Source organism: Ochotona curzoniae, unplaced genomic scaffold (assembly GCF_017591425.1).
Source record: "Ochotona curzoniae isolate NIBS_2020 unplaced genomic scaffold, NIBS_Ocur_1.0 scaffold_274, whole genome shotgun sequence".
Lineage (NCBI taxonomy): Eukaryota > Metazoa > Chordata > Mammalia > Lagomorpha > Ochotonidae > Ochotona > Ochotona curzoniae.
Genome location: NW_024467101.1, coordinates 7,966,633 through 7,989,990, shown reverse-complemented (window position 1 = coordinate 7,989,990; position 23,358 = coordinate 7,966,633). Strand labels below are relative to the sequence as shown.

The 23,358-nt window shown below is 52.8% G+C and overlaps 1 protein-coding gene across 6 annotated transcripts in view; it reads left to right on the top strand.

Moving 5' to 3' along the window:
• Positions 1 to 18,502, top strand: part of MTMR3 (myotubularin related protein 3) — a 100,881-nt gene extending 82,379 nt beyond the window's left edge. For 3 of the 6 annotated variants that reach the window (XM_041003496.1, XM_041003494.1, XM_041003495.1), the window contains 12 exons: positions 820 to 1,025; positions 1,890 to 2,018; positions 2,891 to 3,002; positions 5,964 to 6,159; positions 6,792 to 6,977; positions 8,864 to 9,034; positions 10,393 to 10,538; positions 11,251 to 12,613; positions 13,499 to 13,609; positions 14,005 to 14,093; positions 14,685 to 14,711; positions 16,567 to 18,502. In XM_041003496.1, coding sequence (XP_040859430.1) covers positions 820 to 1,025; positions 1,890 to 2,018; positions 2,891 to 3,002; positions 5,964 to 6,159; positions 6,792 to 6,977; positions 8,864 to 9,034; positions 10,393 to 10,538; positions 11,251 to 12,613; positions 13,499 to 13,609; positions 14,005 to 14,093; positions 14,685 to 14,711; positions 16,567 to 16,738 — 2,908 coding nt within the window. In that variant the 3' untranslated portion in view covers positions 16,739 to 18,502. The remainder of the gene's footprint in view (positions 1 to 819; positions 1,026 to 1,889; positions 2,019 to 2,890; positions 3,003 to 5,963; positions 6,160 to 6,791; positions 6,978 to 8,863; positions 9,035 to 10,392; positions 10,539 to 11,250; positions 12,614 to 13,498; positions 13,610 to 14,004; positions 14,094 to 14,684; positions 14,712 to 16,566) is intronic. The other 3 variants (XM_041003498.1, XM_041003497.1, XM_041003499.1) reach the window with 3 other exon arrangements.
• The last annotated feature ends 4,856 nt before the right edge of the window (positions 18,503 to 23,358 follow it).

Here is a 23,358-nt window from a genome sequence, read left to right as displayed (position 1 = left end):
TAATCACTTGGTTTTTGTGGTATTGTTTGGTATGTGTGTTTGACATTTATTTGAAGGGCAAGGTCTTCAGGTCTTCATCCCTGGCAATAGGCTGGGCTAGGCTCAAGCTAGGACCTGGAAATCCTGCTGGGTCTCCCCTTGGGTGGCAGGGACACAAGCAGTTGAGCCATCCTTGGCTATTTTCCTGGGTGTGTAAGTAGGAAGCTGGATCAGAAGTGGAGCAGCCAGGACTCGGACCAGCACTAACATGGATGCAGGTGTCTCATTGCACTGTGCTACAACACTGGTCTCTTCATTCAGTTCATTTTTTATTTTTAATGCTTGAGCTTTTATAGCATTTTAAAGTATAAGGAGTATGTGTTCTGCTTTTGGCAAAAGGAGTTATCAGAGTATGGGTTATTGAATTAATGCTGCTGCTTTCCTTCTGAAAGCCTGAGGAAAACTGAGCAGTCCACTATGGGCCAGTTAAGCAGGTTCAACCCTGAAGCAGGGGGATCTTAGTTTGAAAAGACTCCCCAAGCCAGCCACGGGTAGTCATTGTGATGGCCCATGAGAAGTCAGACATTCTCAAAGAACTCCGATTCAAACACTTCAGATATTACTGTCATTTTGTTAGTGACTGCAATTTTTTCTGGTATGATAGTGGAAGACACACGGGTCAGACTTCGTTCATTGATGTACTACACTCCTGCCCTCTTTCATACCTGGAGGCCTGGCCATCCTGCTCAGGCTCCTGTTCCCTGCAGTCTGGCTGTCCCCTCAGATTTTGTGTAACTGCAGAACCCCCTGTATCAGTACAGTGTTGTCTTCCCAACACAGGCACCAGAGCAATGGCGCGGTCATTGCCCGCTGTGGTCAGCCGGAGGTCAGCTGGTGGGGCTGGCGAAACGCAGATGACGAGCACCTGGTGCAGTCGGTGGCCAAAGCCTGTGCCTCGGACTCCCGATCCAGCGGCTGCAAGCTGTCGGCCAGGAGCGCTGCTCGAGACTTTGCCAGCGGGACTGGCCTCTCGGATGTGGAGTTCGGTAAGCTGCTCCCTGCACCTGTAGCACCGACTGTCCTTTTGTTTGAAAGGCAGAATTAGAGAGCAAGCTTTTACCTGCTGGCTCACTCTGCAGATGGTTGCCATTGCCAAGGCTGGGCCAGGCCAAAGCCAGGGTCTTTATCCAGGTTCTCTGAGTGTGTAGGGCCCCAGGTATTTGGGCCATCCTCCATTGCTTTCTCAGGCGCATTAGTAGGGAGCTGTATGAGATTTGGAGCAGCTGGGACTTGACCCAACGTCTGTTTGGGATGCTGTCATCACAGGTCTCAGCATAACTTGTTGGGCCACAATGCTGCCCTGGGTAGCAATTTTTACAGCATCTGAGCACTGATTCTTGAAGTGGTCTTTTCCTTAAGACGGTTTTGTAGAGGGGTGGATGAAGCTCACTTGATGGAATTGTTTGAGGAATCGTGGGATCTTGACCATAATCAGAAACCCATTATTTCAAACTTGGCTTAAGAGCTTAGAGCATTTGTCACCTCTTTTGCCACTGGGTAAGAATGGTAATGGTGGTAAGAATGGAATGTCTGATCTGTTGGGGTGCCACCCCATTGAGGGGTGAGGGTTGGGAATCCCAGACTTAGAGGATTATAGGCTTAAAGAATGGTCTGGGAAAATTGGGCCCTGGATTTTCATGGGTGTTCTGGGAATTGGTTTTGGAGTCGGTCATTATCCCATCTTCATAAGAAGGTCAATAAACTGGAGCGGTCAGATGTATGAAGGATTGTCGTTGGGAGTTTCATTTTATTTCTTAGTAATGTATGTAACACATGCCTGTGGTTCATGAGTTTGTATAGTTCTGGGAGTGGCAGGCTCATGTGTTTCCCCTTCCTCCACATGTCCCTAGATTCTTCATCAAATACCACGGGAGCAGAGAGTCTAGCCATCCAGCCACGGAAGCTTCTGATCTTGGATGCACGCTCCTATGCAGCAGCTGTGGCCAACCGAGCCAAAGGAGGAGGCTGTGAATGCCCAGGTGAGGTGTGTGGTGCTTTGTGCCCCCACCCCATCTCTGCCCTTAGCAGTCTGGCCCACACCCATCCTAAACTAAGCTCTGCATTTGAGCTTACCTTGAGAGAGCCCAGGCTTCTCCTTTGGTTCATAAATCTGTGCATTCTTTTTGAGGTGAAGCAGGAAAGCATGGCGGGGCGGCCAGATCTGTACCCTTGGCCACCCGTAGTGGAGGGAAGCAGCTCCTGGCAGGCTGCTGCTCTGGAGGCCCTGAGGCTGCACCATGAGAAAGCCGCCCATTGCCTTGGCAGCGGGTGGACTCATCCTGGCCTCGCAGCAGCTCCTCTGAGGGTTTCCCTTCGGAAAACTTGGTGGGGAAATAAAAGTTATCAAGACGCTGCGTGAGGTATTTCTGACTGGCCTGCAGCTGCTGTACTATTGAGATGCTGGCTGTCCTTGGGGTGCCCACCTTGGCAGCAAGTGGATGCTGATAGCACAGACTCCATGCTCCATATTTAGGTGCAAGCTAAACTGGAGACAGAACTCCTTACCAAGGTGAGACACATTCTTGTGCAAAGGTTTTCAACCAGATCGCAGAGCTCCAGATTAGATAAGGCCCAAGAAGTAAATCATGGTAAGTGGGCAGCTTATAGCCCTGTCTTCCAAAAAGTAGCAGCTTCCATGTCAGTATCTTTTCACAAACCTTTTCCACCCTTTTTTCAAAAATAAAACAACCAGAATTTCCGCACTGTTTTTCCTCTTATAAAGCAGTGAACTCAGTTCAGTGTCAACGCATCACAGTTGCATTAGTGGCCATGGTGGGTGTTTCTTATAGCCAACTTCTAAATTTGGTTATGTGGGCTTTAAACTCAACATTTGTGTTCTTTCTGTTCTCAGAGTATTACCCAAACTGTGAAGTGGTGTTTATGGGGATGGCAAACATTCATTCTATTCGGAGAAGTTTCCAGTCTCTACGATTGCTGTGCACACAGATGCCGGATCCAGGAAAGTAAGACCTTGGTCGTGACTTTGTCGCTCTGTTTCCATTGGGAGAGTTTTTGCTTCTACTTCTTGTGAATTTCAGTTTTACTTTTTTCTTCAAGATTATTTGAAAGGTAGAGTCAGACAGATCTTCCATCACGCTGGTTCACTCATGACATGGTGCTAACAGTTGGAGCTGAGCCAATCCAAAGCTAGGGCACAAACATTTGGGCCATATGCAGGGAGCTGGATTGGAAGTGGAACAGCTAGGAGTGGAACTGACTCATGTGGGATGCCAGGGCTACTTAACCTCCTAAACCATGTGGCCCTGGCCCTACTTTTGCACTTTATGGGTACTGTTCTTCCTGTTCAGGAGCATGGCAGCACAGACGAGGAACTAGGGAAAAATCCAGCCTTTTAAAAGTCTCAAAATAAGGGCTCAGAGCAATGGCTCAACTGGTTTGTCCTGTGCTTTTAAGTGCCAGGATCCCATGTGGGCACCAGTTCTAATCCCAGCAGCTCCACTTCCCATCTAGCTCCCTGCTTGTGGCCTGGGAAAGCAATTGAGGATGGCTGAAAGCTTTGGGACCCTGCACTCACGTGGGAAACCTGAAAGAAGCTGCTGGCTTCAGATCGGCTTGGTTCCAGCTGTTGTGCTCATTTGGGGAGTGAACTAGCAGATGGAAGCTTTTTGTCGCTCCTTCTCTGAATCTGCCTTTCCAGTAATGTCATTCTCGAGGTTTCAAAATAAGCACAGGACAGATCTTGGCTCTTATGACAAAAGTGTTCCCATCTTGTTCCTGCAGGTGCACCCATGTGGTTTTCAGCTAAGAGCTATTGAATTTTTTGGTTTCTGGTGTCCTGTGGCGCTTACCAGTCAAAACTCCTCGTGTTCTGAAAGGATTACATTTGTCGTTAGGTCATTTCCTTTTATACCTGCTTAGCTTCTAAACTGTTCTCTCATTTACTGAGAACATTAGCATGATTTTTATTGCTTATTAAAAATGAATGACTGGCATTTGCAGCAAGGAAGGTGAAGTATTGCCCTGTCCTGGGATCCTGCTGGAATATAAATTAGGAATGCTCTGTAGGATAATCAGATCAACATCTAAAGGCCCATCTGCTATTTTAGGAAGCTAGGGGTGACACCAAACAAGTTTGTTTTCTGGTCTTTGTGCTGGAGCCCATAGTTGTTAGTGTGGATCCTGTTCAGATATCAAGATCATAATAGGTTTTGCTGCCTTCTTGATTTACTAAATCACATGCTGCTTAAACTTGCACTTGCTCCTCAGAGCAAATGATGAAGCAGCCCAGGGGGTGAAGCAGTGTCCTTTGCAGAAAGCCTGACGGAAGAATTGAGCTTGCTGCTTCCCTTGTGGGGCGAGCCATTTGCCCCTGCGGTGTAGCTCCATCGCTCGGCTGCCAGCACGCTCCCCTCTAAAGTGGGGCATGGAAATACCCTGGCCGAGGACTTAGGAAACTCGCCACGGCCGTGTGACCTTGACCAATGACGTAACTGCTGTGGGTCTCAAGCTTCTTGTTCTTAAAATGAAAAAACGAGTACTACATGATCTCTGCCATCTTCCACAAACTAAAATCCTTCAAGAAGCTGTTTTTTTTAGACTCAACAAAAGTAAAACTGTTGCTTTTACACAGTTGGCTTTCTCATGTACTCGAGATTACTGAGAACTGCCCAGTTAGCCCTCAGCGGGTCCAAAGTGAAGGTTTTCTAAAGGTGCTGCTTGGTTTGCAGTGGCAGCAAATGATGACGCACTCGTGCAGCCCGCTGGAGTGACTGCACCAGCTCTCAGTAAGCCATCGGCCCTTGGTTGGGCTCTGGAGGCTGAAGGGGATGTGAAGCTCGCGGCAGCTCCTCGGCGGACATGTTGCTGTGCCACCCGTGTCCAGCACATCTTTAATTTGGCTGGGAAGAACTTTACCCGACAGGTCCCCTTGTTGACCGTTTCTCTAGGGACAAGGAAATAATTCAGTGCTGGCTTTCTGAGCCCATCTTTGTTTCTTTCAAGACTGAGGAAGGAGAATGAGCAGTTGTTCTCCAGGACCAGTGGAGTCGTGTGATGAGGTTTCAACCCATGACTGGTTAGACAGGTGGGGCTCCTCCCTGGAACCGAGGGACAGGGTCAGCCCTGAGGATCCCAGGCTGCAGAACTAACCCACGTGAAGCCAGTGCGTAGGGCACTTGCTGCTGTTGCTTCTTGCTTGGAAGGACTCCCTCCTCAGACTGTTGCAATAATTGATACTCTGAAGTTTGGTAGGCCTTTAAAGCAAGCCTGGTCTTGGGAACGCCCCTTCGGAGCTCTCTTCTGTCAGCCGCAAATCTGAGTGCTTTGGGGGGAATTGAAGGCAGGGGAAGCAAAAGAAAATGTCAGCATACTTCTGATAATTGTGATGAGCTTGCCGATACTTCTGAGGGTCTTGGGGGGAAAAGGTGCTTCTAGAGTCTTGCCGAGTCCAGCCTGCACTAGGCGGCACTGCCTGGTTACTAGGTACCATCCCGTTTCACAGCGCATCCTCTGCGGTAGGTGTGCTTGCAGGTAGCGTGTAGCTTACTTCCCATCGTAGACCTGTTTTTATGTGTTTACTTTTTCCCCTGAGAATTTGTTAGGTAGAATTGATCATCACTGAATATAATCTGTTTTAGAAGTCAGAAGGGGCGCTATGTTTTAGAAGATTCCAGAATTACTTCACACAGTATTTTCCCATCATGGACAAAGTATTCTGTATCTTCTCGTCCGTTATCCAAAAAGACGTTGGAACCCAAGTTTGTCCTTACTCTTAAAGCGCTCCTTTGTTGCGTAATAGTGCGCGGGGTCTCTCTCGCACATGCTACATGAACAGATTTCTTTTCGTTTTAGTGTGATCTATTTTCAGGGAAAAATCTTGGAAGTTTTTTTAATTTGACAGGCACTGGGCCCAATACAGTATATCATGAAAACCAGCATTTCGTTTTCTGCTCCTGTTTTTGTAGCTGGCTCTCGGCTCTTGAAAGCACAAAATGGCTCCATCACTTGTCTATGCTGCTGAAGTCGGCCCTGCTGGTAGTGCACGCTGTGGATCGGGATCAGCGGCCAGTGCTCGTGCACTGCTCCGACGGCTGGGACCGCACGCCCCAGATCGTGGCGCTGGCCAAGCTCCTGCTGGACCCTTACTACCGGACAGTAGAGGTGGGTGCATCCCCGGAGGGCGTGGGGAAGGCCGCCTCGGAAGGTTTTACACAAGCAATTTTGGGATTTGCGATTAGCTCTGAAGAGAATGTTTTTACTTAGTTTTTTTTACTTAAATTTTAGTGGTGCCTATTCTAGTTCTTTTGCCTCTTAAATGAGGCAGATTGTGAATAACAAAATACCGAGAATACATATTTTCCCTTGAGACCCATTGATTTGGGAAAGTTTTAGCCCAGGAACATAGACGGTGACTTGCTTGTAATGATGATGGGTTTCTGTATTATCAGTGTTCTGTGAGAAAGGGGCCCCAATCTAACAGCCACCTGTTGGGTTGAAAACGACCGTGAAGTGCTGTGACACAGTCTGTAAAGTCTGGGACGTGGGAGAATTTTACAGACACTGTAAATGTACTGCCAAATACAGAAATCCCAAAATGTGATTTATGGGAGAGTCTTCGTGAATGAAGCTAAAAATGTGAACAGACTCCTGAGGCTTAGACGTGCGCAGGTGAGCACCTGTCGGTGACCAGCGCAAGCGCAGCCTGCCCTACTAGACTTGAGGGGAGGCCGCTGGTGGCACTGCTGTCAGGGCGCCAGGCTTGGGACTGTCACAGTCTGGATGCTTCCCCGCAGGGATTCCAGGTCCTCGTGGAGATGGAGTGGCTGGATTTCGGCCATAAGTTTGCTGACCGCTGTGGGCACGGGGAGAACTCGGACGACCTGAACGAGCGCTGCCCGGTGTTTCTGCAGTGGCTGGACTGCGTGCATCAGCTTCAGAGGCAATTCCCTTGCTCTTTTGAGTTCAACGAAGCATTCCTTGTGAGTTTGGGTTTGAGATTCTGTATTTTGGGGCCTTCTGGGGGTTGTATTTTCACATCAAACTGGAATTTTTAGAAATGGATAGAAAGCCAGCCATATTCTCCCGTTTTTATTTAAAAGCAAGAGCAAACAGGCCTTTACTCGGTCAACCTGTGCGGTCGTTTTGCTTAAAGTCCTCGTTTAAAATCTGGCTTTTAGAAGGAATGGTGGGAAACCAGGGGCCGTCACTGCCCTGCGCTCCCTAGTCCATCAGCCAAGCCTTACACGAGGCTCACTCTTGCCTGTCGTTTCCCAGGATACACGGTCTTTGCCCCTTCCGGTCTGTCTTCCCGCTCCCGCTCCCCTGCTGCCTTGAAGCGCTTTCCCTGCAGGGTCACGTGTCGGCATAGACACGGCGTGCTGTCTCCCTTCTCACAACTCTTGGCCCAGAGCTCCATAACTGCCATCTCCTTGTTTCTGGTTTCCTTCACATTGGAACTCTTCCATACCTGCTCTCCCAATTCCTTCTGCCCATTGCTGTAAACCCACTCCCGTGTCGGGCACCCATGTCCGTCACTGTCAGTTGCTCTTGTAAGGTGACCCGTGACCCCAGCGTTCCCCGCGTGGTGATCGTTACTCAGGCTTCTTCTCAAATCCACTCTTGCCATGAGGCACAGGAGTCACCCCCTTCTCAGACTTCCTTGGTTGGCTGCCAGGCAGTCACCTGATGTCAGTTGTTACCCTGGTGGTCTTGGCTCCTTTCCCGATTCCTCGTCTTCCCTGTTAACTGTGGGAGGCCCCAGCACTTTGCCTGCCGGCTGCTGCTCTGCCTGCAGTCCCATCTGCTGGCGTTTACTGCCATCTATATTTGCATCAGCTCCCCATTTAGACACTTACAGCTTAGACGTCTCAACATGTTCAGCTGGTTACTTGGTATCTTGCTACACTTGGCTGTGTTAGTGGTATTTCAAGCTTCTATGGTTCCTCGCCCTAAAACTTAATCTACCGTGAGTATCCATCTCAGAGTAAGCCAGTTCCGGCCTGTTGTGGGGGCAAAAATCGGCTCCACCTTGTCCGATACTACTGACTTGCTTTCGAAATATATTTAAAATCCAGTTAATGTCATTTCTGCTGGGGCCACCCTGATCCAAGGCACCGTCATGACCTGTCCTGATTCCAGAGTCAGCCTAACCCAGAGAGATCCTCCTAGGACGTAAGGCAGAGATGCCATTCCTGTGCTCGGAGCCCCAGTCCTGAGTGCTCACGGCTGACAGGGCCCCCTTGAAGTGCCTCTCTAGGCCGGCTTCCTAGTGTTACTCACCTCGGGCAATCTCCTGTAGTCACGCCGGCTTCCCTCCTGTCCCTCGGTGGTGGCAATCTTGTATTGGCCTCAAAGCCGTTGTGTGTGTGCAGCTGTCCATGCGATCTCTTACTCCTCTGACTCGTCAGCTCGGGGCCTTCCCACACTGCCCAGCCCCTTGCCCTGCCGTTCTTCATAGCCTCATCCACATTTCCAGGAGTGCAATTCCAGCAGGGCGAGAGTACAGCCCTGCTTATTGCTGTGTATATAGCACCTGTGCTCAAGGCTGGGCCACATCAGCTCAGTAAGCAGCTGTTGAATGAATGAGTAGTTGAGTAATTGCTGTGAGCTCAGACTTGAGTCCTGTACTCGCCTGCTCCTGGCCGACAGACCAGTCGGTAGGGAGGAGGGCTCCGATTCCTGGGGGCTCAGGGAAGTGGGGAGGAGGGGCGGCTGCCAACAGTCTGGCTAACGAGAGGTGGTGATTGGGGCTGGGCCCTGCAGTTGCAGTGTGGGGGTAACTCTGGCCAGATGAGATGTTGGGGGAAGCTGGCCTTGCCCTAGAGTGTGTCACCCTAGTGCTTGATTTTGCCTTGTACTCCCGCAGGTCAAACTAGTGCAGCACACCTATTCCTGCCTCTTTGGAACATTCCTGTGCAACAATGCCAAGGAGCGAGGGGAGAAGCACACTCAGGAGCGCACGTGCTCGGTGTGGTCACTTCTTCGGGCTGGCAACAAGGCTTTCAAGAACCTCCTGTACTCCTCGCAGTCAGAGGCCGTAGGTATCCCTCAGCCTCGGGGCCAGCAGGAGGAATCCGGGGTGGAGACAGATTTGAGCCTTTTTGAGTTTTTTGTTTTAATTATTTGGCAGGGTTGGAGAGTTAGGTGTGGTGGGAATGAGGGGAAGAATCCCCTAAATAAAGCAACAGCCAAGTTGAGGCCACGCTGACTGCTAGAGGTGGAAGCTCCATGCAGGACGCTCACATGGTTATCGGCAACCCAGGCACCTGGGCCATCTTGGCATTCTGGTGTAATCACAAGGAGGATCAGCAGCGCAGTGGCCAGGATTTGAACCAGCATTACAGTATGCAATGAGGCGTCCCAAGTGGCAGTTTAACTCCTAACCCCAAAAAGGCCTCTGCTGTCCCTGGCTCAGCTGGTTTCATTCTGTCCTTCTGAGCCGCAGTGGCCGGATATGCTGTGGGTGCTCTGGCCTGCTCGCTCTTCTTCCCTGTGCCCAGGCAGTGTAGTGCACAGCTGACTGTCACAGTAGGTGACACCATACAGTCCCAGCATAGTGGACACAGAAGGGGCACTGCTGTCTCCTGGCTGTCCCGATCACTCGGACGGTGCTGCCCCCGGTTCCCAGCCCCTTCCTGCATGGACCCACTGGGGACAGCACTGCAGCTTCTGATTCAGCAGAAAACTGGGTCTGATGTCGGCGTGTTTGGTTTTGTTGACATGCCGAGCTGGCAGGTCCTTCAACGTTATTTCCCGAAGGACTCCCTCCTGCTAAGCAGAAAGTGAGAGGTGCACACATCTGTGTTGTTCCGTTACGGTTGTGTTCCTGTCGTCAGAATAGCCCTTAACTCTGAAGTCGGGAGGCTAATGAGGTCACCACTGCTTTACTGGTCTGTTAATATGCTCGTGGTTGACATTTGTCAGATAAAAACTCAAGTCGGCTGCTTCTCACGTTCCTTTACTGTGCCTGCTATGAAGGTTAACACGGAAAAATTCCCTCTTCCCATGGTAATTTAAATGATCCTGTAAACAGTTTAATGATGTCTGCTGAAGTCAAGCTTTTGTTCCAAGGGGAGTGAGCAATCATCACCTAACATAATTCGCTTTACTATGCAGCAAAAGCAACAAATCAAGCGAATGGAAGTCATTCAGTAAAGGTACTCCAAGTGACTGAGATGGTCTTTCTTTAAAAAAAAAAATGCTTTAGATTTGTGGCTTGTGGCTGCAAAATGCTGCCAGGTGAAACCTCTCGTCTGTCAGACCGTAGCTGCCGGTGCCGCCTCCCTGCAGACACTGGCCTGGTGGCTGCCGGAACTGCCTGGTTCCGAAGCCTTGCTTGCAGATACTTCTAACGCGTGAATTAGGCTCTTCAAACCTGTGTCCTCCCCATTCCAGGTGCTGTACCCCGTGTGCCATGTACGTAACCTGATGCTGTGGAGTGCGGTGTACCTGCCGTGTCCATCCCCGTCCGCCCCTGTGGATGACAGCTGTGCGCCGTACCCAGCCCCAGGCACCAGCCCCGAGGATTCCCCGCTGAGCCGGTGAGCCCAAGGGCGATGCCATGGGCCTCCAGCTGTGTGGGGGTGTGTCCTGGGGTGGGGGGATCTTGCCCAGGTGTGGCCTGGTACCATGATGTGTGGTTGCACAGCAGCTTCCTTAGCTCTCATGAGTTCTCGGAAGAAAGGAGTGAAGGTTCTGGTTTCTGGGAGGTGGGACCGCTGTGTTGCCGTCCTGTGAGCGCAGGGCACTGTGTCAGAGTGGAACAAGGCCCCTTCTCACCTGCTACCCGGTGTCCCTTCCTCCCAGCCGTTTGTCTTCAAAGACTTGAATCAGATGCTGTCACATGATGAATTTGGCTTTGCCACTTGGGAATTATCTTTATTAAATTTTTTTAAGATTTATTTTTATTACAAAGTCAGATATACAGAGAGGAGGAGAGACAGAGAGGAAGATCTTCCATCCGATGATTTACTCCCCAGGTGAGTACATCGGCCGATGCTATGCCCATCCGGAGCCAGGAGCCAGGAACCTCCTCCAGGTCTCCCACGCGGGTGCAGGGTCCCAAGGCTTTGGGCCGTCCTCCACTGCTTTCCCAGGCCACAGGCAGGGAGCTGGAAGGAAGTGGGGCTGCTGCAGTGCCTGGAGTAGTCCAAACAGACTCGGTTCTAGAACAACCTGTTGTTAAGGCCTGCTCTCTCCCTCTTGCCTCTGAACAGCTGCAGATTCTCAGTCTCCTCAACTCTTCTCTTTTAGGCTGCCAAAGACTAGATCATTTGACAATCTGACCACGGCCTGCGACAACACAGTGCCTCTGGCCAGCCGGCGCAGCAGCGACCCCAGCCTGAATGAGAAGTGGCAGGAGCACAGACGATCGCTGGAACTCAGCCATCTGGCCGGCCCCGGGGAAGAGCCCCTGGGTGTGGACGGCCTGGGGAAGCCCAGCAAAGCACCGGGGGGCGCTGAGCTGTCAGTGGCGGCTGGGGTGGCCGAGGGGCAGATGGAGAACATCTTGCAAGAGGCCACTAAAGAGGAGAGTGGGGCTGAGGAAGCTGCCCACAGGAGGGGCTGTGAGACACAGGAGGTCGAGGAGGAGGCACCCTCGGGAGAGGAGGGCAGCAGGGAGAGCGCGGCTGTTGCACTCCACCAAGACCCAGGACAGCAGGGTGCTGCTCTGAGCAGCCAGCTGGGCCCGAGCCTGCCTCTGCTTGCCCAGGGTGCTTCTGAGTGGCAGGATGAACCGAGTCTTCTCCCCAGTTCTCGGCAGGTGCCCTTGGCAGGGGAGGAGTCCCAGGCGGCCCCTGAACAGCTGCAAGCAGCAGATGCCACACAGGGAGGGGAGGAAGCCATCCTTCCGATTCCTGGAGGTGCAGATGTTGGCTATGGTGCCTCTCAGTCCAGTTCTCTGTCACCTTCCCAAGTCCCATTTGAGACCAGAGGACCAAATGTGGACAGCCCCATGGACCTGATGACAGAAGATAAGGTGAAGTCAGAAAGTGGTCCCCAAGGACATCACAAACCTTGCTTGGTGAAGAGTGGCAAGGACACGGGGCCTAGGCCTTCCGAGAGCTTCCAAGCAGAGTTTGAGGTGTTCAGGACTTCCCCTGGCAGCACTCGGAACCCACCCTGTGCCCCCTGTGCCTTGCCCTTAGCTAAATGTAAAGAGGGGCTTGTGTGCAATGGTGCCCTGGAGGCAGAAAACAAGGCCTCAGAACTGCCCCTAGCGCTCAGTACCTTCCACAAGTGCCCTGCGCTCAACGGGCATTGCGCCAACGGGGAGCTTGGTAGGAGCAAGGACTCTGTGAGCCGCCAGGTAACGGCTATGAGCTGCAGCTCTGCCCACTTACAGTCGAGGAATTTGCACCACAAGTGGCTACACAGCCACTCTGGGAGGCCATCCGCAGCCAGCAGCCCTGAGCAGCCTTCCCGCAGCCACCTGGACGACGATGGCATGCCTGTGTACACGGACACGATCCAGCAGCGTCTGCGTCAGATCGAGTCGGGCCACCAGCAGGAAGTGGAGACCTTGAAGAAGCAAGTCCAGGAGCTCAGGAGTCGCTTGGAGAGCCAGTACCTGACCAGCTCCCTGCACTTCAATGGGGACTTTGCGGACGAAGTGGTGAGTAGGAAGTGGTCCCTGCATAGCTGCCTCAGGACATGGCACAGTGAGCCTGGGCGCCCTGTGTTCTGCCAAAGTCCCAGGGAGCCTGGGGAGAGGCTATTGAGCAGCAGCCTTCTGCCTCTGCCTACTTTGCCCAGATGTCCTGCTCTGGCAGGAGGACGGGAAGGAAATTGGCGTATAGCACATGCTTGGTTACATAGTGTCAGAAGACTCGGTGCTTGCACAAGGGCTTGAGCCCGAGCAGGACAACGCTGCAGGGCACTGCCCTTAGTGGTGAACTGTGGGCTTTCCCTGATGGGAGCGGCACTGCATTGTCTCGTGCCAGCAGGAGATGGAAAGAACCGCTTCCTAGTGCGGTAGGGGGTGCCAAGAGGGTTGGTTCTCGAGGCGGTGGGTCTGACTTGGTGCCCTCAAGGGCAGTGGGAGCCTGGCTCGGGAGCAGTCACCGTACAGTAAAGGCGGCACATCCAACCCAGTGACTTGGAATTCAAAACTTTGTGATTTTTTTTTCCCCTTCATCATAATGATGGTTTGTTTCTTCTACAAAATTCTTAAGAGAAAGGATGGCATGACCCAAACGCTCAGTGTTAATCAAGTGGCAGGGTCAGGTCGACTGGCCTGGGAGTTCCCTCTCCATCCTGGTCACCTGTCCTCCAGTTCTAGGACCCCAGGGCCTGCTCTGCACACAGCCCGTGCAGCCCGCTCAGCGAGTCCCACTCCTGTCTGTGAGCCTCTTCAGCCCTGCTCCTGACGGCTGGTGCCTCTGCCAACTCGGCTGCCCTAACGCTTAGTCCTGCCCTCAGTGCCCTGGGCGCCCCTCCTCCCCACCCCTTCCGGGAGGAGTCCAGTCCATTCTGTTCAGCTTTGTTTGTTTGCCAACAGACTTCAATCCCCGACTCGGAAAGCAATCTGGATCAGAGCTGTTTGTCTCACTGCAGCACAGAGATTTTCTCTGAAGCCAGCTGGGAGCAGGTGGATAAACAGGACACAGAGGTACAGGCTCAGCCCCTGCTCTAAGTGCCATCCACGCAGCTGTTGGGTGGTTCTTCTGCGCCCCCATCCCTGCCCCATGCCCTTGGCCAGGGAGGGACCTCCCAGCACAGTTGGCCTTGAGCCTGTGCGCTCTCAGCTCCTGTGAACCCACACTGAGCCCATCGCTGCTGAGCTAGGGAGACGTGGCTAGCTGGCCCCTGGGCCTCACTGCCAGCGCACTGCTCTGTGTGCTGCTGCCTGTTTTCTCAGGGGAGATTGGAGTCCCCTCCAGGAAAGTGATCTGGACGCCTTTCTTGTACTGTTGACCTGCTGGGCTAATGTGGTCCTTGTGACTTGTGGCTGCCCCTCGGAGGAAGGCCGTCTCCTTTCACTAACCTGACCCATCTTTCTTGCAGATGACTCGTTGGCTCCCTGACCACTTGGCTGCTCACTGCTACGCCTGCGACAGTGCCTTCTGGCTCGCCAGCAGGAAGCATCACTGCAGGTGTCTTGGGCGGGTGGGCAGGGGGTGGATGCTGCGGGCTTGTGGCTGGGAATGTTCTGAGGCAGACCCCGATACGTATCTCAAGTGGTGTTTGCAGAACCACATTTCGTTTCTATGTTCTGATTCAGGGATTGCTATACACACTGATGTGCAGATGCTGGCTCCCTTGTTTCCTGGATTGGTGGAGCAGCAGCCACCACTCCTATCACTGTTTCTTACTCCCTGCAACAACCTTCCATTTGCTGTGGTTTCTGCGGACAGTTCTGTGTGGGCAGAGAACTCCCTTTTCCTTCTCATTCCCTCTCGCTGACCTAAGCTTGTTCTCCCTCGGGCCCGTGGTAGCCAGCTGTCGCTGAGGGTGCGGCAGCGACACGTGAGGCTCCTGACTTCTCTCCTGGCTGGAGGAAGGCAGTGCTGCTCTGCCCCAGGCAGGGTGGTGGTCTTGGGGTGGGACGTGCGTGGATGGGCCTTGCAGGAGTGGCCCCTTCGTACTGTGGTGCTAGTGATGCTTCTAGGGCGCAGGTCCCTCGCCCACACCTGCAGCCCCTGTCCCTGGCTGGCCCCGCTGAGCTTTTTCTTCCCTCCTTGCAGGGACGCTGACTGTGTTGATCAAACGTGGTGAGCATTTGCAACAACCTGTCTGGTGTCTGCACATCTCTAGTAACTCGCCCACACTAACGCTGGGGCCCTCTCTGCACCCACCGGGAGGAAGCCTGGGGCTGGGGAGCGTAGGCAGGGAGGTGGGCCTGACCTGGGGAAGTGTCCCGACTGGGCGTGAGTCAGCCCGCAGCCACCTGTGTGTGTGTCCTGACCTCCCTGTTCAGCTGAGCCAGCCTGTGGCAGGGAGTGGTGCTGTGGCAGAGCCAGCTGAGTGCGCCAGCCTTGGGCGTTCATGGAAATGCTGGAGTGAAGCCAGCAATTTCCAAGGCAAGTGGCCTCACTGTGCATTTCAGCACACCAGGACTAGCTTACAGCTCTGCCAGAGAATTGCTGTTCCTCAGAAAGGCAGGCTCCACTTTGGGTCTCGGGGTCCCCTGCCGGCAGTCAGAAAGGCTTACCTGTGCCTCTGTCAGGTCAACTTAAGGAACGAGTCCCCCAGGAGTGTTGAGTGGCATGAAGTGTTCCTGTGTAACCACAGGTTCTGACTGACAGGTGCTTTTAGGAAACAGTTCTGAAGCGCTTCCTAATCGGAGGTAGAAGGTGTGGTTTGACCCTGCCCTCCCTCCCTGGGTGTCACCTTGCTTTTTGGGGTGTAATTTTGTTCAGCAATGGTCTTCAGCTTTCTCTTGTGTATCCTGGGGGCCTCTGCATTCTAAGGCGCATTTGTGCCACCAGCTACAAAGGAGGCATCTCCTGGAGTTGCCTTTCCCTAGCTTTTTCTTTAAGGTTTATTTTTATTGGAAAGTCAGAAAAGGAAGAGACAGAGAGGAAGATCTCCCATCTGCTGATTCACTCCCCACGTGGCTGCAACAGCCAGAGCTGTGCCGATCCGGAGTCGGGAGCTTCCCTGGGTCTCCTACATGAGTGCAGGGTCCCAAGCCCTTGGGCATCCTCCACTGCTTTCCCAGGACACAAGCATGGAGCTGGATGGGAAGTGGGGATGCTGGGACTTGAACTGGTGCCCATATGGGATCCCAGCATGTTTAAGGCAAAGAGTCTAGCCACTAGGCTACCGTGCTGGGCCCCTTTCCCTAGTTTTTGTCAGGCTCTTGGGAGTTTTTTATTCTTGGTCCCACAGGGATTGGCTGGACTCATAAGTCTACTTTGATTGGTACTTTTAAGGTGAGCCAGAACTTACCCTCTGCCATTTGCCCTGAGGGTCTTGGTGGCTGGATGTGTACCATGCAGCCCTGCCAGTGCCAGGCTTCCTGTGGAGGAGAGAGGGCTGAGGCCTTCCCGGAGGTCTCCTGTTTCTGCAGAGATGCATGGGGCAGGGGAGTGTGCCCAAAGGGACTGGTGGCTAACAGTGTGTGCCATGTTCGTGTCAGCATGTGTCACGAGCTACATGTGCCTGGAGTAGCCTTGGCTGGCAGCAGTCTGTCCTTGGTGCTGCCCACAGCCTCTGGGGAGTGGCCCCGGGTAGAACTCAGGCCCCTGATGGGCCCAGAAGCAGCTCCCCTGGCCTCTGATCCCAAGTTAGAGTCCATGGCCTGGGTCCCAGCTTTGTTGGTGAGCTAGCAGCTGCTTCTGCACTGGGCCTGTTGGTTCTCGCCCGTCTGTCTTGAGCAGGAGTCCCAGTGCATCCTTCATGCCTCACTACGGGACCCCGAGCCTTACAAGTCTCAAGTGCCTGGCTACAGAGTAAGAGGCACGTGACTCTGCCGGCTTGTTCCTGGGCTAGAGAAGCAGTGTGTGCTTCCAAAAGTATCTCTAGCACATCCAAACAACACAGCAAAGTTCTGTCTGAACTTGGTTTTTCCTGCTCCCACACCTGCCTGCTGAAACTAATGCTGTTTTATTTTCTCACCTCAAGGAATTGTGGGAACGTATTCTGCTCCAGTTGTTGCAACCAGAAGGTTCCAGTTCCCAGCCAGCAGTTATTTGAACCCAGTCGAGTATGCAAGTCTTGCTATAGCAGTCTACACCCCACGAGTGCCAGCATTGATATTGAACTGGATAAGCCCATTGCTGCCACTTCAAACTGAAGCTCAGTAACTCCGAGTGGGCACAGGCCAAGCTGCTGTCCTCGGAGACCCACCCAGCCTGGGCAGCTGCGAGGCGTGTGCATTCTGGAATGGGAGCATGCATCCACCTGTACGGAGAGACAGAAATCTGGGATGTTACCACTGGATTGTAGATTCTTTCCTCTTCTCCCCCAACCCCTTTTGCCATCCTCTGACTTCACACAAGAAAAATGTCCTCTGGTTGTCTTAATCTTTACGGGGGGTGGTCTATAGAATTCCCAGGCCCCTTCTAACTGCTGAGCCACTGCTTCAGGGCTGCAGAGGTCTGGCTTGGTTCTTTCTGGGTGGGAGGAAGCTGGCCAGGGCCTGGAGTGGAGGCCTTGAGAGAGGGAGCAGAGCAGCTGGCCATTGCTAATGTTGGTAACAACACCTCGCATCCCTGCTGGTGACACCACAGCACCTGCCCTAGGATCTCTGCTGTCTCCCTCCTGAGGGGCTGGGCTAGGCCCACCTCACAGGCAGCGAAGCAGGACTGCTGTTTTTGGGGAAGAGGCACACAGCAAATGGAACCCTCTGTGCAAGGAAGGCAAGCTGCTGCTCTGAGGCGAGTGAGAGGCTGGGTCACCTGCGTGTTGTGCCCTGTGGGATTCTGCTTTTTAATCTGGCTGTATCTCCAGCTCCCCGTGCTCCCCTGGGCTGGGCCGTGTGGCGCCTCCATACTCGGGCACGAGTGCAGCCTGGCCGAGATGCAGTATCTTGCTGCCACGACCAAGGCCTGAGCCTGCCCTGAGCTGGCAGCCCCTTCCAGAGCGTGGTCTCCCCAATAATCTCTCCTCCTTGGCCAGCACTGGGAAATCCAGACTCAGGGTTCCAGAAATTCCCCTTTCCCAACCAAGCCAATCATGGATCGCCCCCTCCAAGGGCAGCATCGACCTTAGGAGTTAGAAGCCTCTGGGAAAAGGAGCAGGTCCCATACAATCAGCCCTCGTCCTGCCGCTGGCTGCCTCAGTGACCCTGTATCTGGCACCTTGGCAGAGTTCCTGCAGGAAATGGTGTGGTCCTTTCCTCACTGAGCTTTGATATAGTCCAAAAAGAGCCTTAAATCAAGAGTATTTGTGGTAAGGTGGGTGTGGGGGGAGAGGCAGGGAGGAGTGGATTCATGCTTACGTTGGCATCTGTTTCTACGCCTGCCTTCCCGAGGGCACAGCACCATGTAAGCTGCTAAAAGGTGACAGGGTAGACAGTGGCAAGGGGCTGGGAGTGAGGACAGGGAGTCCTTCGACTCTGGCCTGCCCTGGACTCCACTTCCCCTTTGGAATGAGTGACCTGGCCAGGGGCACTGTGTGCCGGAGGATGGTGTGGCCTGTTGGCGCCCTGAGCAGGTGACAGCTGAGCGCTGCAGTGGAGCACGGCGGAGCAGCTTTGCTCCACGTGCGTGTGGCCTGGTGACGCAGGTGAGAAGCAGGCCTAACCGTAGGTTGTGCAGTTCCTAGTGACAGGTGCCAAGAGGTTATGATACGGGTTACTTGGGTCTGATGTACAGTGTGAATAAATGCTTGCAGCTCTTAGCCCTTTTTTGATCAATGAAGCACTTTTTTAATATTTTCCTTTGTATGTAACGGAGGAACTGTAACTCTCCGTGGTTGTACATATAACCCTTTTCTCCTAAAGAGGAGTCAGTGCTCCTATATTTTTCATTTTTTTTTTTGTCAAAGCAAGGAGTAAATACTTTAGAATTGTTAAATATATAAATAAAGCGAATAAAGTTGAGTGTTTCGCATGGTAGCCATCGGTCACCTGTTCTGATTCTTTGCTTTGTTTTTATCCTCTGCACCCCTTTTCCTCCCAGACAAGAGGTGGTGGTAGGGGATATGAGGCAGGGATCTTCTGGCAAAAGAAAATGACAGGTGACTTTCAGCTCTGGATCTCGGCAAACATCTGCACCACAATGCCAACTCTAGAGTTTCACCCCATCCATCTCACAAGCTAAAAAGGCGGGGAGGGGGGGGCAAAGCCAGCAGGCATCCTCGGTCACCGCTTCCTGTAGCTGAACGTCACTGCTCAGCAGTCGCTGACAACTCCCTCCAGGCTCCAGGGCAGCATGCCCCCACCAGGGCAGAGGGCGGGCCCTGGGAGATGATGGGGGGCAGGGAAGGTAGAGGCTGCTGGTCTTTGGGGTTCCAGATGGTTAAGATGAGAATGGACAGAACTTGAAAGGGAGATGGACTGGCCAGATGTCCACAGGCGGTCTCACACCTGCTTGCCCTTATATACTGTGAAGTCTGCTCCCCTGGGCCTCAAGGCATCTTGTTGCTACTGGGTCAGTTGTTGCTGTTAGAGCAAAATCTAAGTCCCTTCCCATCCCACAGGTCTATGGGTGACATGTGAGTGGCCTCAGTTCTGGCACTGCCAGCCTGCCATCTGGGGTGAGTCAGGCTCTGGGCGGCCCCATTCCAAACCTGCCTTCACGGCTGGGCACAGCCTCTTCACAACCACTTTCTGGAGGTACCCATGCCAAACATAAATTGCTTGAGCTCTCGGGTAGGGCCAGCCATCTGAGTGCTGTCCTTGGGGGAGCGTACTCTCCTTGGGGGAGAAGGCGCAGGCTGCGGCGGAGGGGCCCATCCAGTGTCTGCACTCGGTCACTTTCCTGAGGCCTTGTGGCCCGGCCTCAGGGCAGGCACAGCCACAGTGCCAGCTGGGCTATGGAGTGGCATGTCAGGATGCCAAAGGAGACTTGCATGCCACCCATCAATGACCTGGAGTGCCCCTGGGGAGATAAGTCTCCATGGACAAGTGTGGTTTGCCTATGGCAAGGCCAGCTTTCTTCCCCTGGTTACATGGAGGAATTCCCTGTAAAGCAGTGCACTCACCGGAGCCTTGAGCTGGCAGGACATCCTTCATCCTTCACATCTTCCACTTGCCCTGAGGACCTCGCCTGTCTGAGGAAGAGACATAGTTGCCTTCAGTCATTGCAGTCTTCTAGTGAGGCAAGCAGAACATTTCTCCCCTGGTAGTATTTGCTGTTACCTTCCACATTAGCCAAAAGCAACAGTAGTGTGGCAGATCTAAAGCAAGACTGAGACGGTGCCAGGAGCTGTAAATCAATGTCTAGCTATTAGGATAGGCAAGCGGGAGTTGGGGTGTTCCCTGGAATGAGTGAGGCCACAGGAGGTTGACTGCTGGGTGCTGGGGCACGTTTCCCCGAGTGGTCCCTGTTTGAAGCCGCAGCTGTCCCGAGCCCCAGTTCTTGAGCTTCCAGTCCCACATGGGGGGGGGGGAAGGGGGAGACTGAGGCTACTGACAGCTTTCTCCAGGGCAGAGCTGGGATGTGTGAGAATTCCAGGCTGGAGTAGGTGACACTTGTACACCTCGGACACTTGAACATGAGGGCCCCAGCACAACCCTGAGGGAGCCTGCTTGGCTTGGCAGTGCGGGGGCCATCCTGCTCTGGCAGGGGCGTGACTACAGGCAAAGGAACGCATCTTCTGAAGTGGGGATTAGGAGGTTTTTAATGCTGCCATTGTATTTGTCATGTTAAGGTCTTTTCTATAATATCCAAGGCTTTAGTCAACTTTTACAGGGCCATCATAGCAGTGATGCACAATTCAGATACACAGCACATTGCATTTGAATTGTATTTTCACTGTAATTTTACATTGGCATTTAAAATTGGCCTTTAGCTGCTTCCCAAGTGGTAAGATTTGACAAAAAAAATGGATATGTACCCCATGAGGTTGAGATGCTGTGCGTGTCACTGACTCGTGCCGCTGCCTCAGTGGTACTGAATCAGTGTGTCCTCACCCAGCAGAAGTTGCCCTGCCCCTGGTGGGTATCAGAGCTGGGCAGGGCCGGGCATCAGCTGTGAGGGAGGACTGGCGTGGCCCTCAGTGACGGGAGAGGAGAAAGGGGCCAGCACGGGTCCTCCGGCCTGAGCTTTCTGGGCGGAAGGCACCGTGGATTACCCCACTGGTGTGCCGGCCAGAGCTCAGATTTTCCAATTAAAAAATTCAATTCCAAACGTCTGTGAGAGAACTAACATTCCCTACGACTACAGATGAGTTCACTGTGGACTGTCTTAGCACCCACGGTTTTCTGAATTTTGATTACACGATTTCCTCATTTTACATAGCTAAGTGGCTGTACGTGGTGAAACAGCTAACTTTCAGGCTCTGCTTGTTGGCAAAATTTAAATAGATGCTTGAAAGGGCCCGGCGCGGTGGCGCAAGTGGTTAAGATCCTCGCCTTGCACGCCCAGGATCCCATATGGGCGCCAGTTCTAATCCCGGCAGCCTCGCTTCCCTTCCAGCTCCCTGCCTGTGGCCTGGGAAAGCAGTCAAGGACGGCCCAAAGCTTTGGGACCCTGCACCCGCGTGGGAGACCCGGAAGAGGCTCCTGGCTTCGGATCGGCATAGTATCGGCCGTTGCGCTCACTTGGGGAGTGAATCATCGGATGGAAGAGCTTCCTCTCTGTCTCTCCTCTCTGTATATCCGCCTTTCCAATGAGAAAATAATAAAAATAAATCTTAAAAAAAAAAATAGAGGCTTGAAAAAAATAGAATTTCCAACACTTGCTTGTAGTCCAGTCCTTCAATTACTGAGAACCATTCAGAGGTTAGAGCCAACCAGCACTTCACTGGTGGCTGGGCTCGGTGAGCACGGCAACCAGGCTGGCATCCCCCGGGCACCGACCCCTGTGACACAGGCAGCAGAGACCTGAGAGCCCAGCAGCTGTGCCTGATGCGGAGGGGCATGCTTTTGTTGTTGTTTTTAAGATTAATTTTTATTGAAGGACAGGTCTAGAGAGAGAGAAGGAGAGACAGAAAGCTCTTCCGTCTGCAGGTTCACTCCCCAAGCAGCCACAACGGCCAGAGCTGAGCTGACCTGAAGCCAAGAGCCAGGAACTTCCTCCAGGTCTCCCACGCGAGTGCAGGGTCCCAAAGCTTTGGGCCATCCTCGACTGCTTTCCCAGACCACAGGCAGGGAGCTGGATAGGAAGTGGAGCAATGAGACATGAACCAGCACACATATGGGATCCCACTGGTCGCAAGGCGAAGATTTAGCCACTAGGCTATCATGGCAGGCCCTTGGTGGCCATTATTTTTAAGATTTATTTTTATTTGAAAAGCAGATATATACAGAGAGGTCCTCCATCCACTGGTTCACTCCCCAGATAGCCAGAGATAAGCTGATGCCAGGAGCCATTCCCATCTGGGAATGCTGAAACAGCAGACACAAGCTTACTCTACTATGTCACAGCGCCAGCCCATCATGGGTGGTATTCAGTCCTCTGACTATGGTGCTGGCATCCCCGTGGGCACTGGTTTTTGTCTTGGCTGCTCCACTTTTGATCAACCTCCCTGCTAATGGCCTGGGAAAGCAGCTAGAATGCAACATATGGTAAATCTTGAAGAAGCTCCTGGCTCTCACAGGAAAGACTTATGTCCCTCCTCTTGGCTAAGTAAAATAAACCAGTCCTTAAAAAATAGTTTTTAGGGCCCATCGCGGTGGCCTGTAGCTAAAATCCATGCCCTGCACACCCAGGATCCCATATGGGCGCTGGTTCTAATCCCGGCAGCCCCGCATCCCATCCAGCTCCCTGCCTGTGGCCCGGGAAAGCAGTCGAAGACAACCCAGAGCCTTGGGACCCTGCACCCGCGTGGGAGACCGGGAGGGGGTTCCTGGTTTCAGATTTGCTTAGCTGCGACCATCACGGCCACTTCGGGGGTGAATCAATGGACCAGAGATCTACCTCTCTGTCTCTCCTCCTCTCTGTATGTCTGACCTTCCAATAAACATAAATAAATCTTAAAAAAACATAGTTTTTAATTTATTTGAAAGAGTGCATTCTCCCAACTGCTAAATTAATCCCCCAAATGTCTGCAATGACCTGGACTGGGCCAGAGCCCAGAATTGGAAATTCAATAAGACTTCCCATGTGGGAAACGACCAAGGTACCTCAGCTGTCACAGCTACCTTCGGGGTCTGTATTAGCAGGAAACTGGAACACGGAGTCCAAGTTGGGCACTCCATGGGGGAACAGGGCACTGTCTTAATCACAAGAGAACACACATATTCTGGTTTTTAATATATTTGGAATACATATTTGCAGAAACTCCCAAGTCCAAGTTTGAAAAACACTGGACTGGAGGGAAAAGCTGTGTTTGGGAGCCCAGAGACCTGGATTGGAATTCCAGCCCTGTAGTGGCCAAGTATAAGAGACTCAGCCATTTCTTCAAGTTTGGCAGGTCACATGGCTTATACAAGTTTTGTTTATTTGCAAGGCAGCAAGAGGGCCCGGTGCGATAGCGTAGTTGTTAAAGTCCTCGCCCTGCACGCCTGGGATCCCATATGGTTGTCGGTTCTAATCCCAGAGGCCCTGCTTCCCATCCAGCTCCCTGCTTGTGGCCTGGGAAGGCAGTCGAAGACAGCCCAACGCCTTGGGACCCTGCACCTGTATGGGAGACCTGGAAGAAGCTCCTGGTTCCTGGCTTTGGATCAGCTCAGCTCTGGCTGTTGTGGCCACTTGGGGAGTGAATCATCGGCCGGAAGATCTTCCTGTCTCTCCTCTTCTCTGTATATCTGACTTTCCAATAAAATTAAATAAATCTTGAAAAGAAAGCAGCAAGAGAGAACAATCT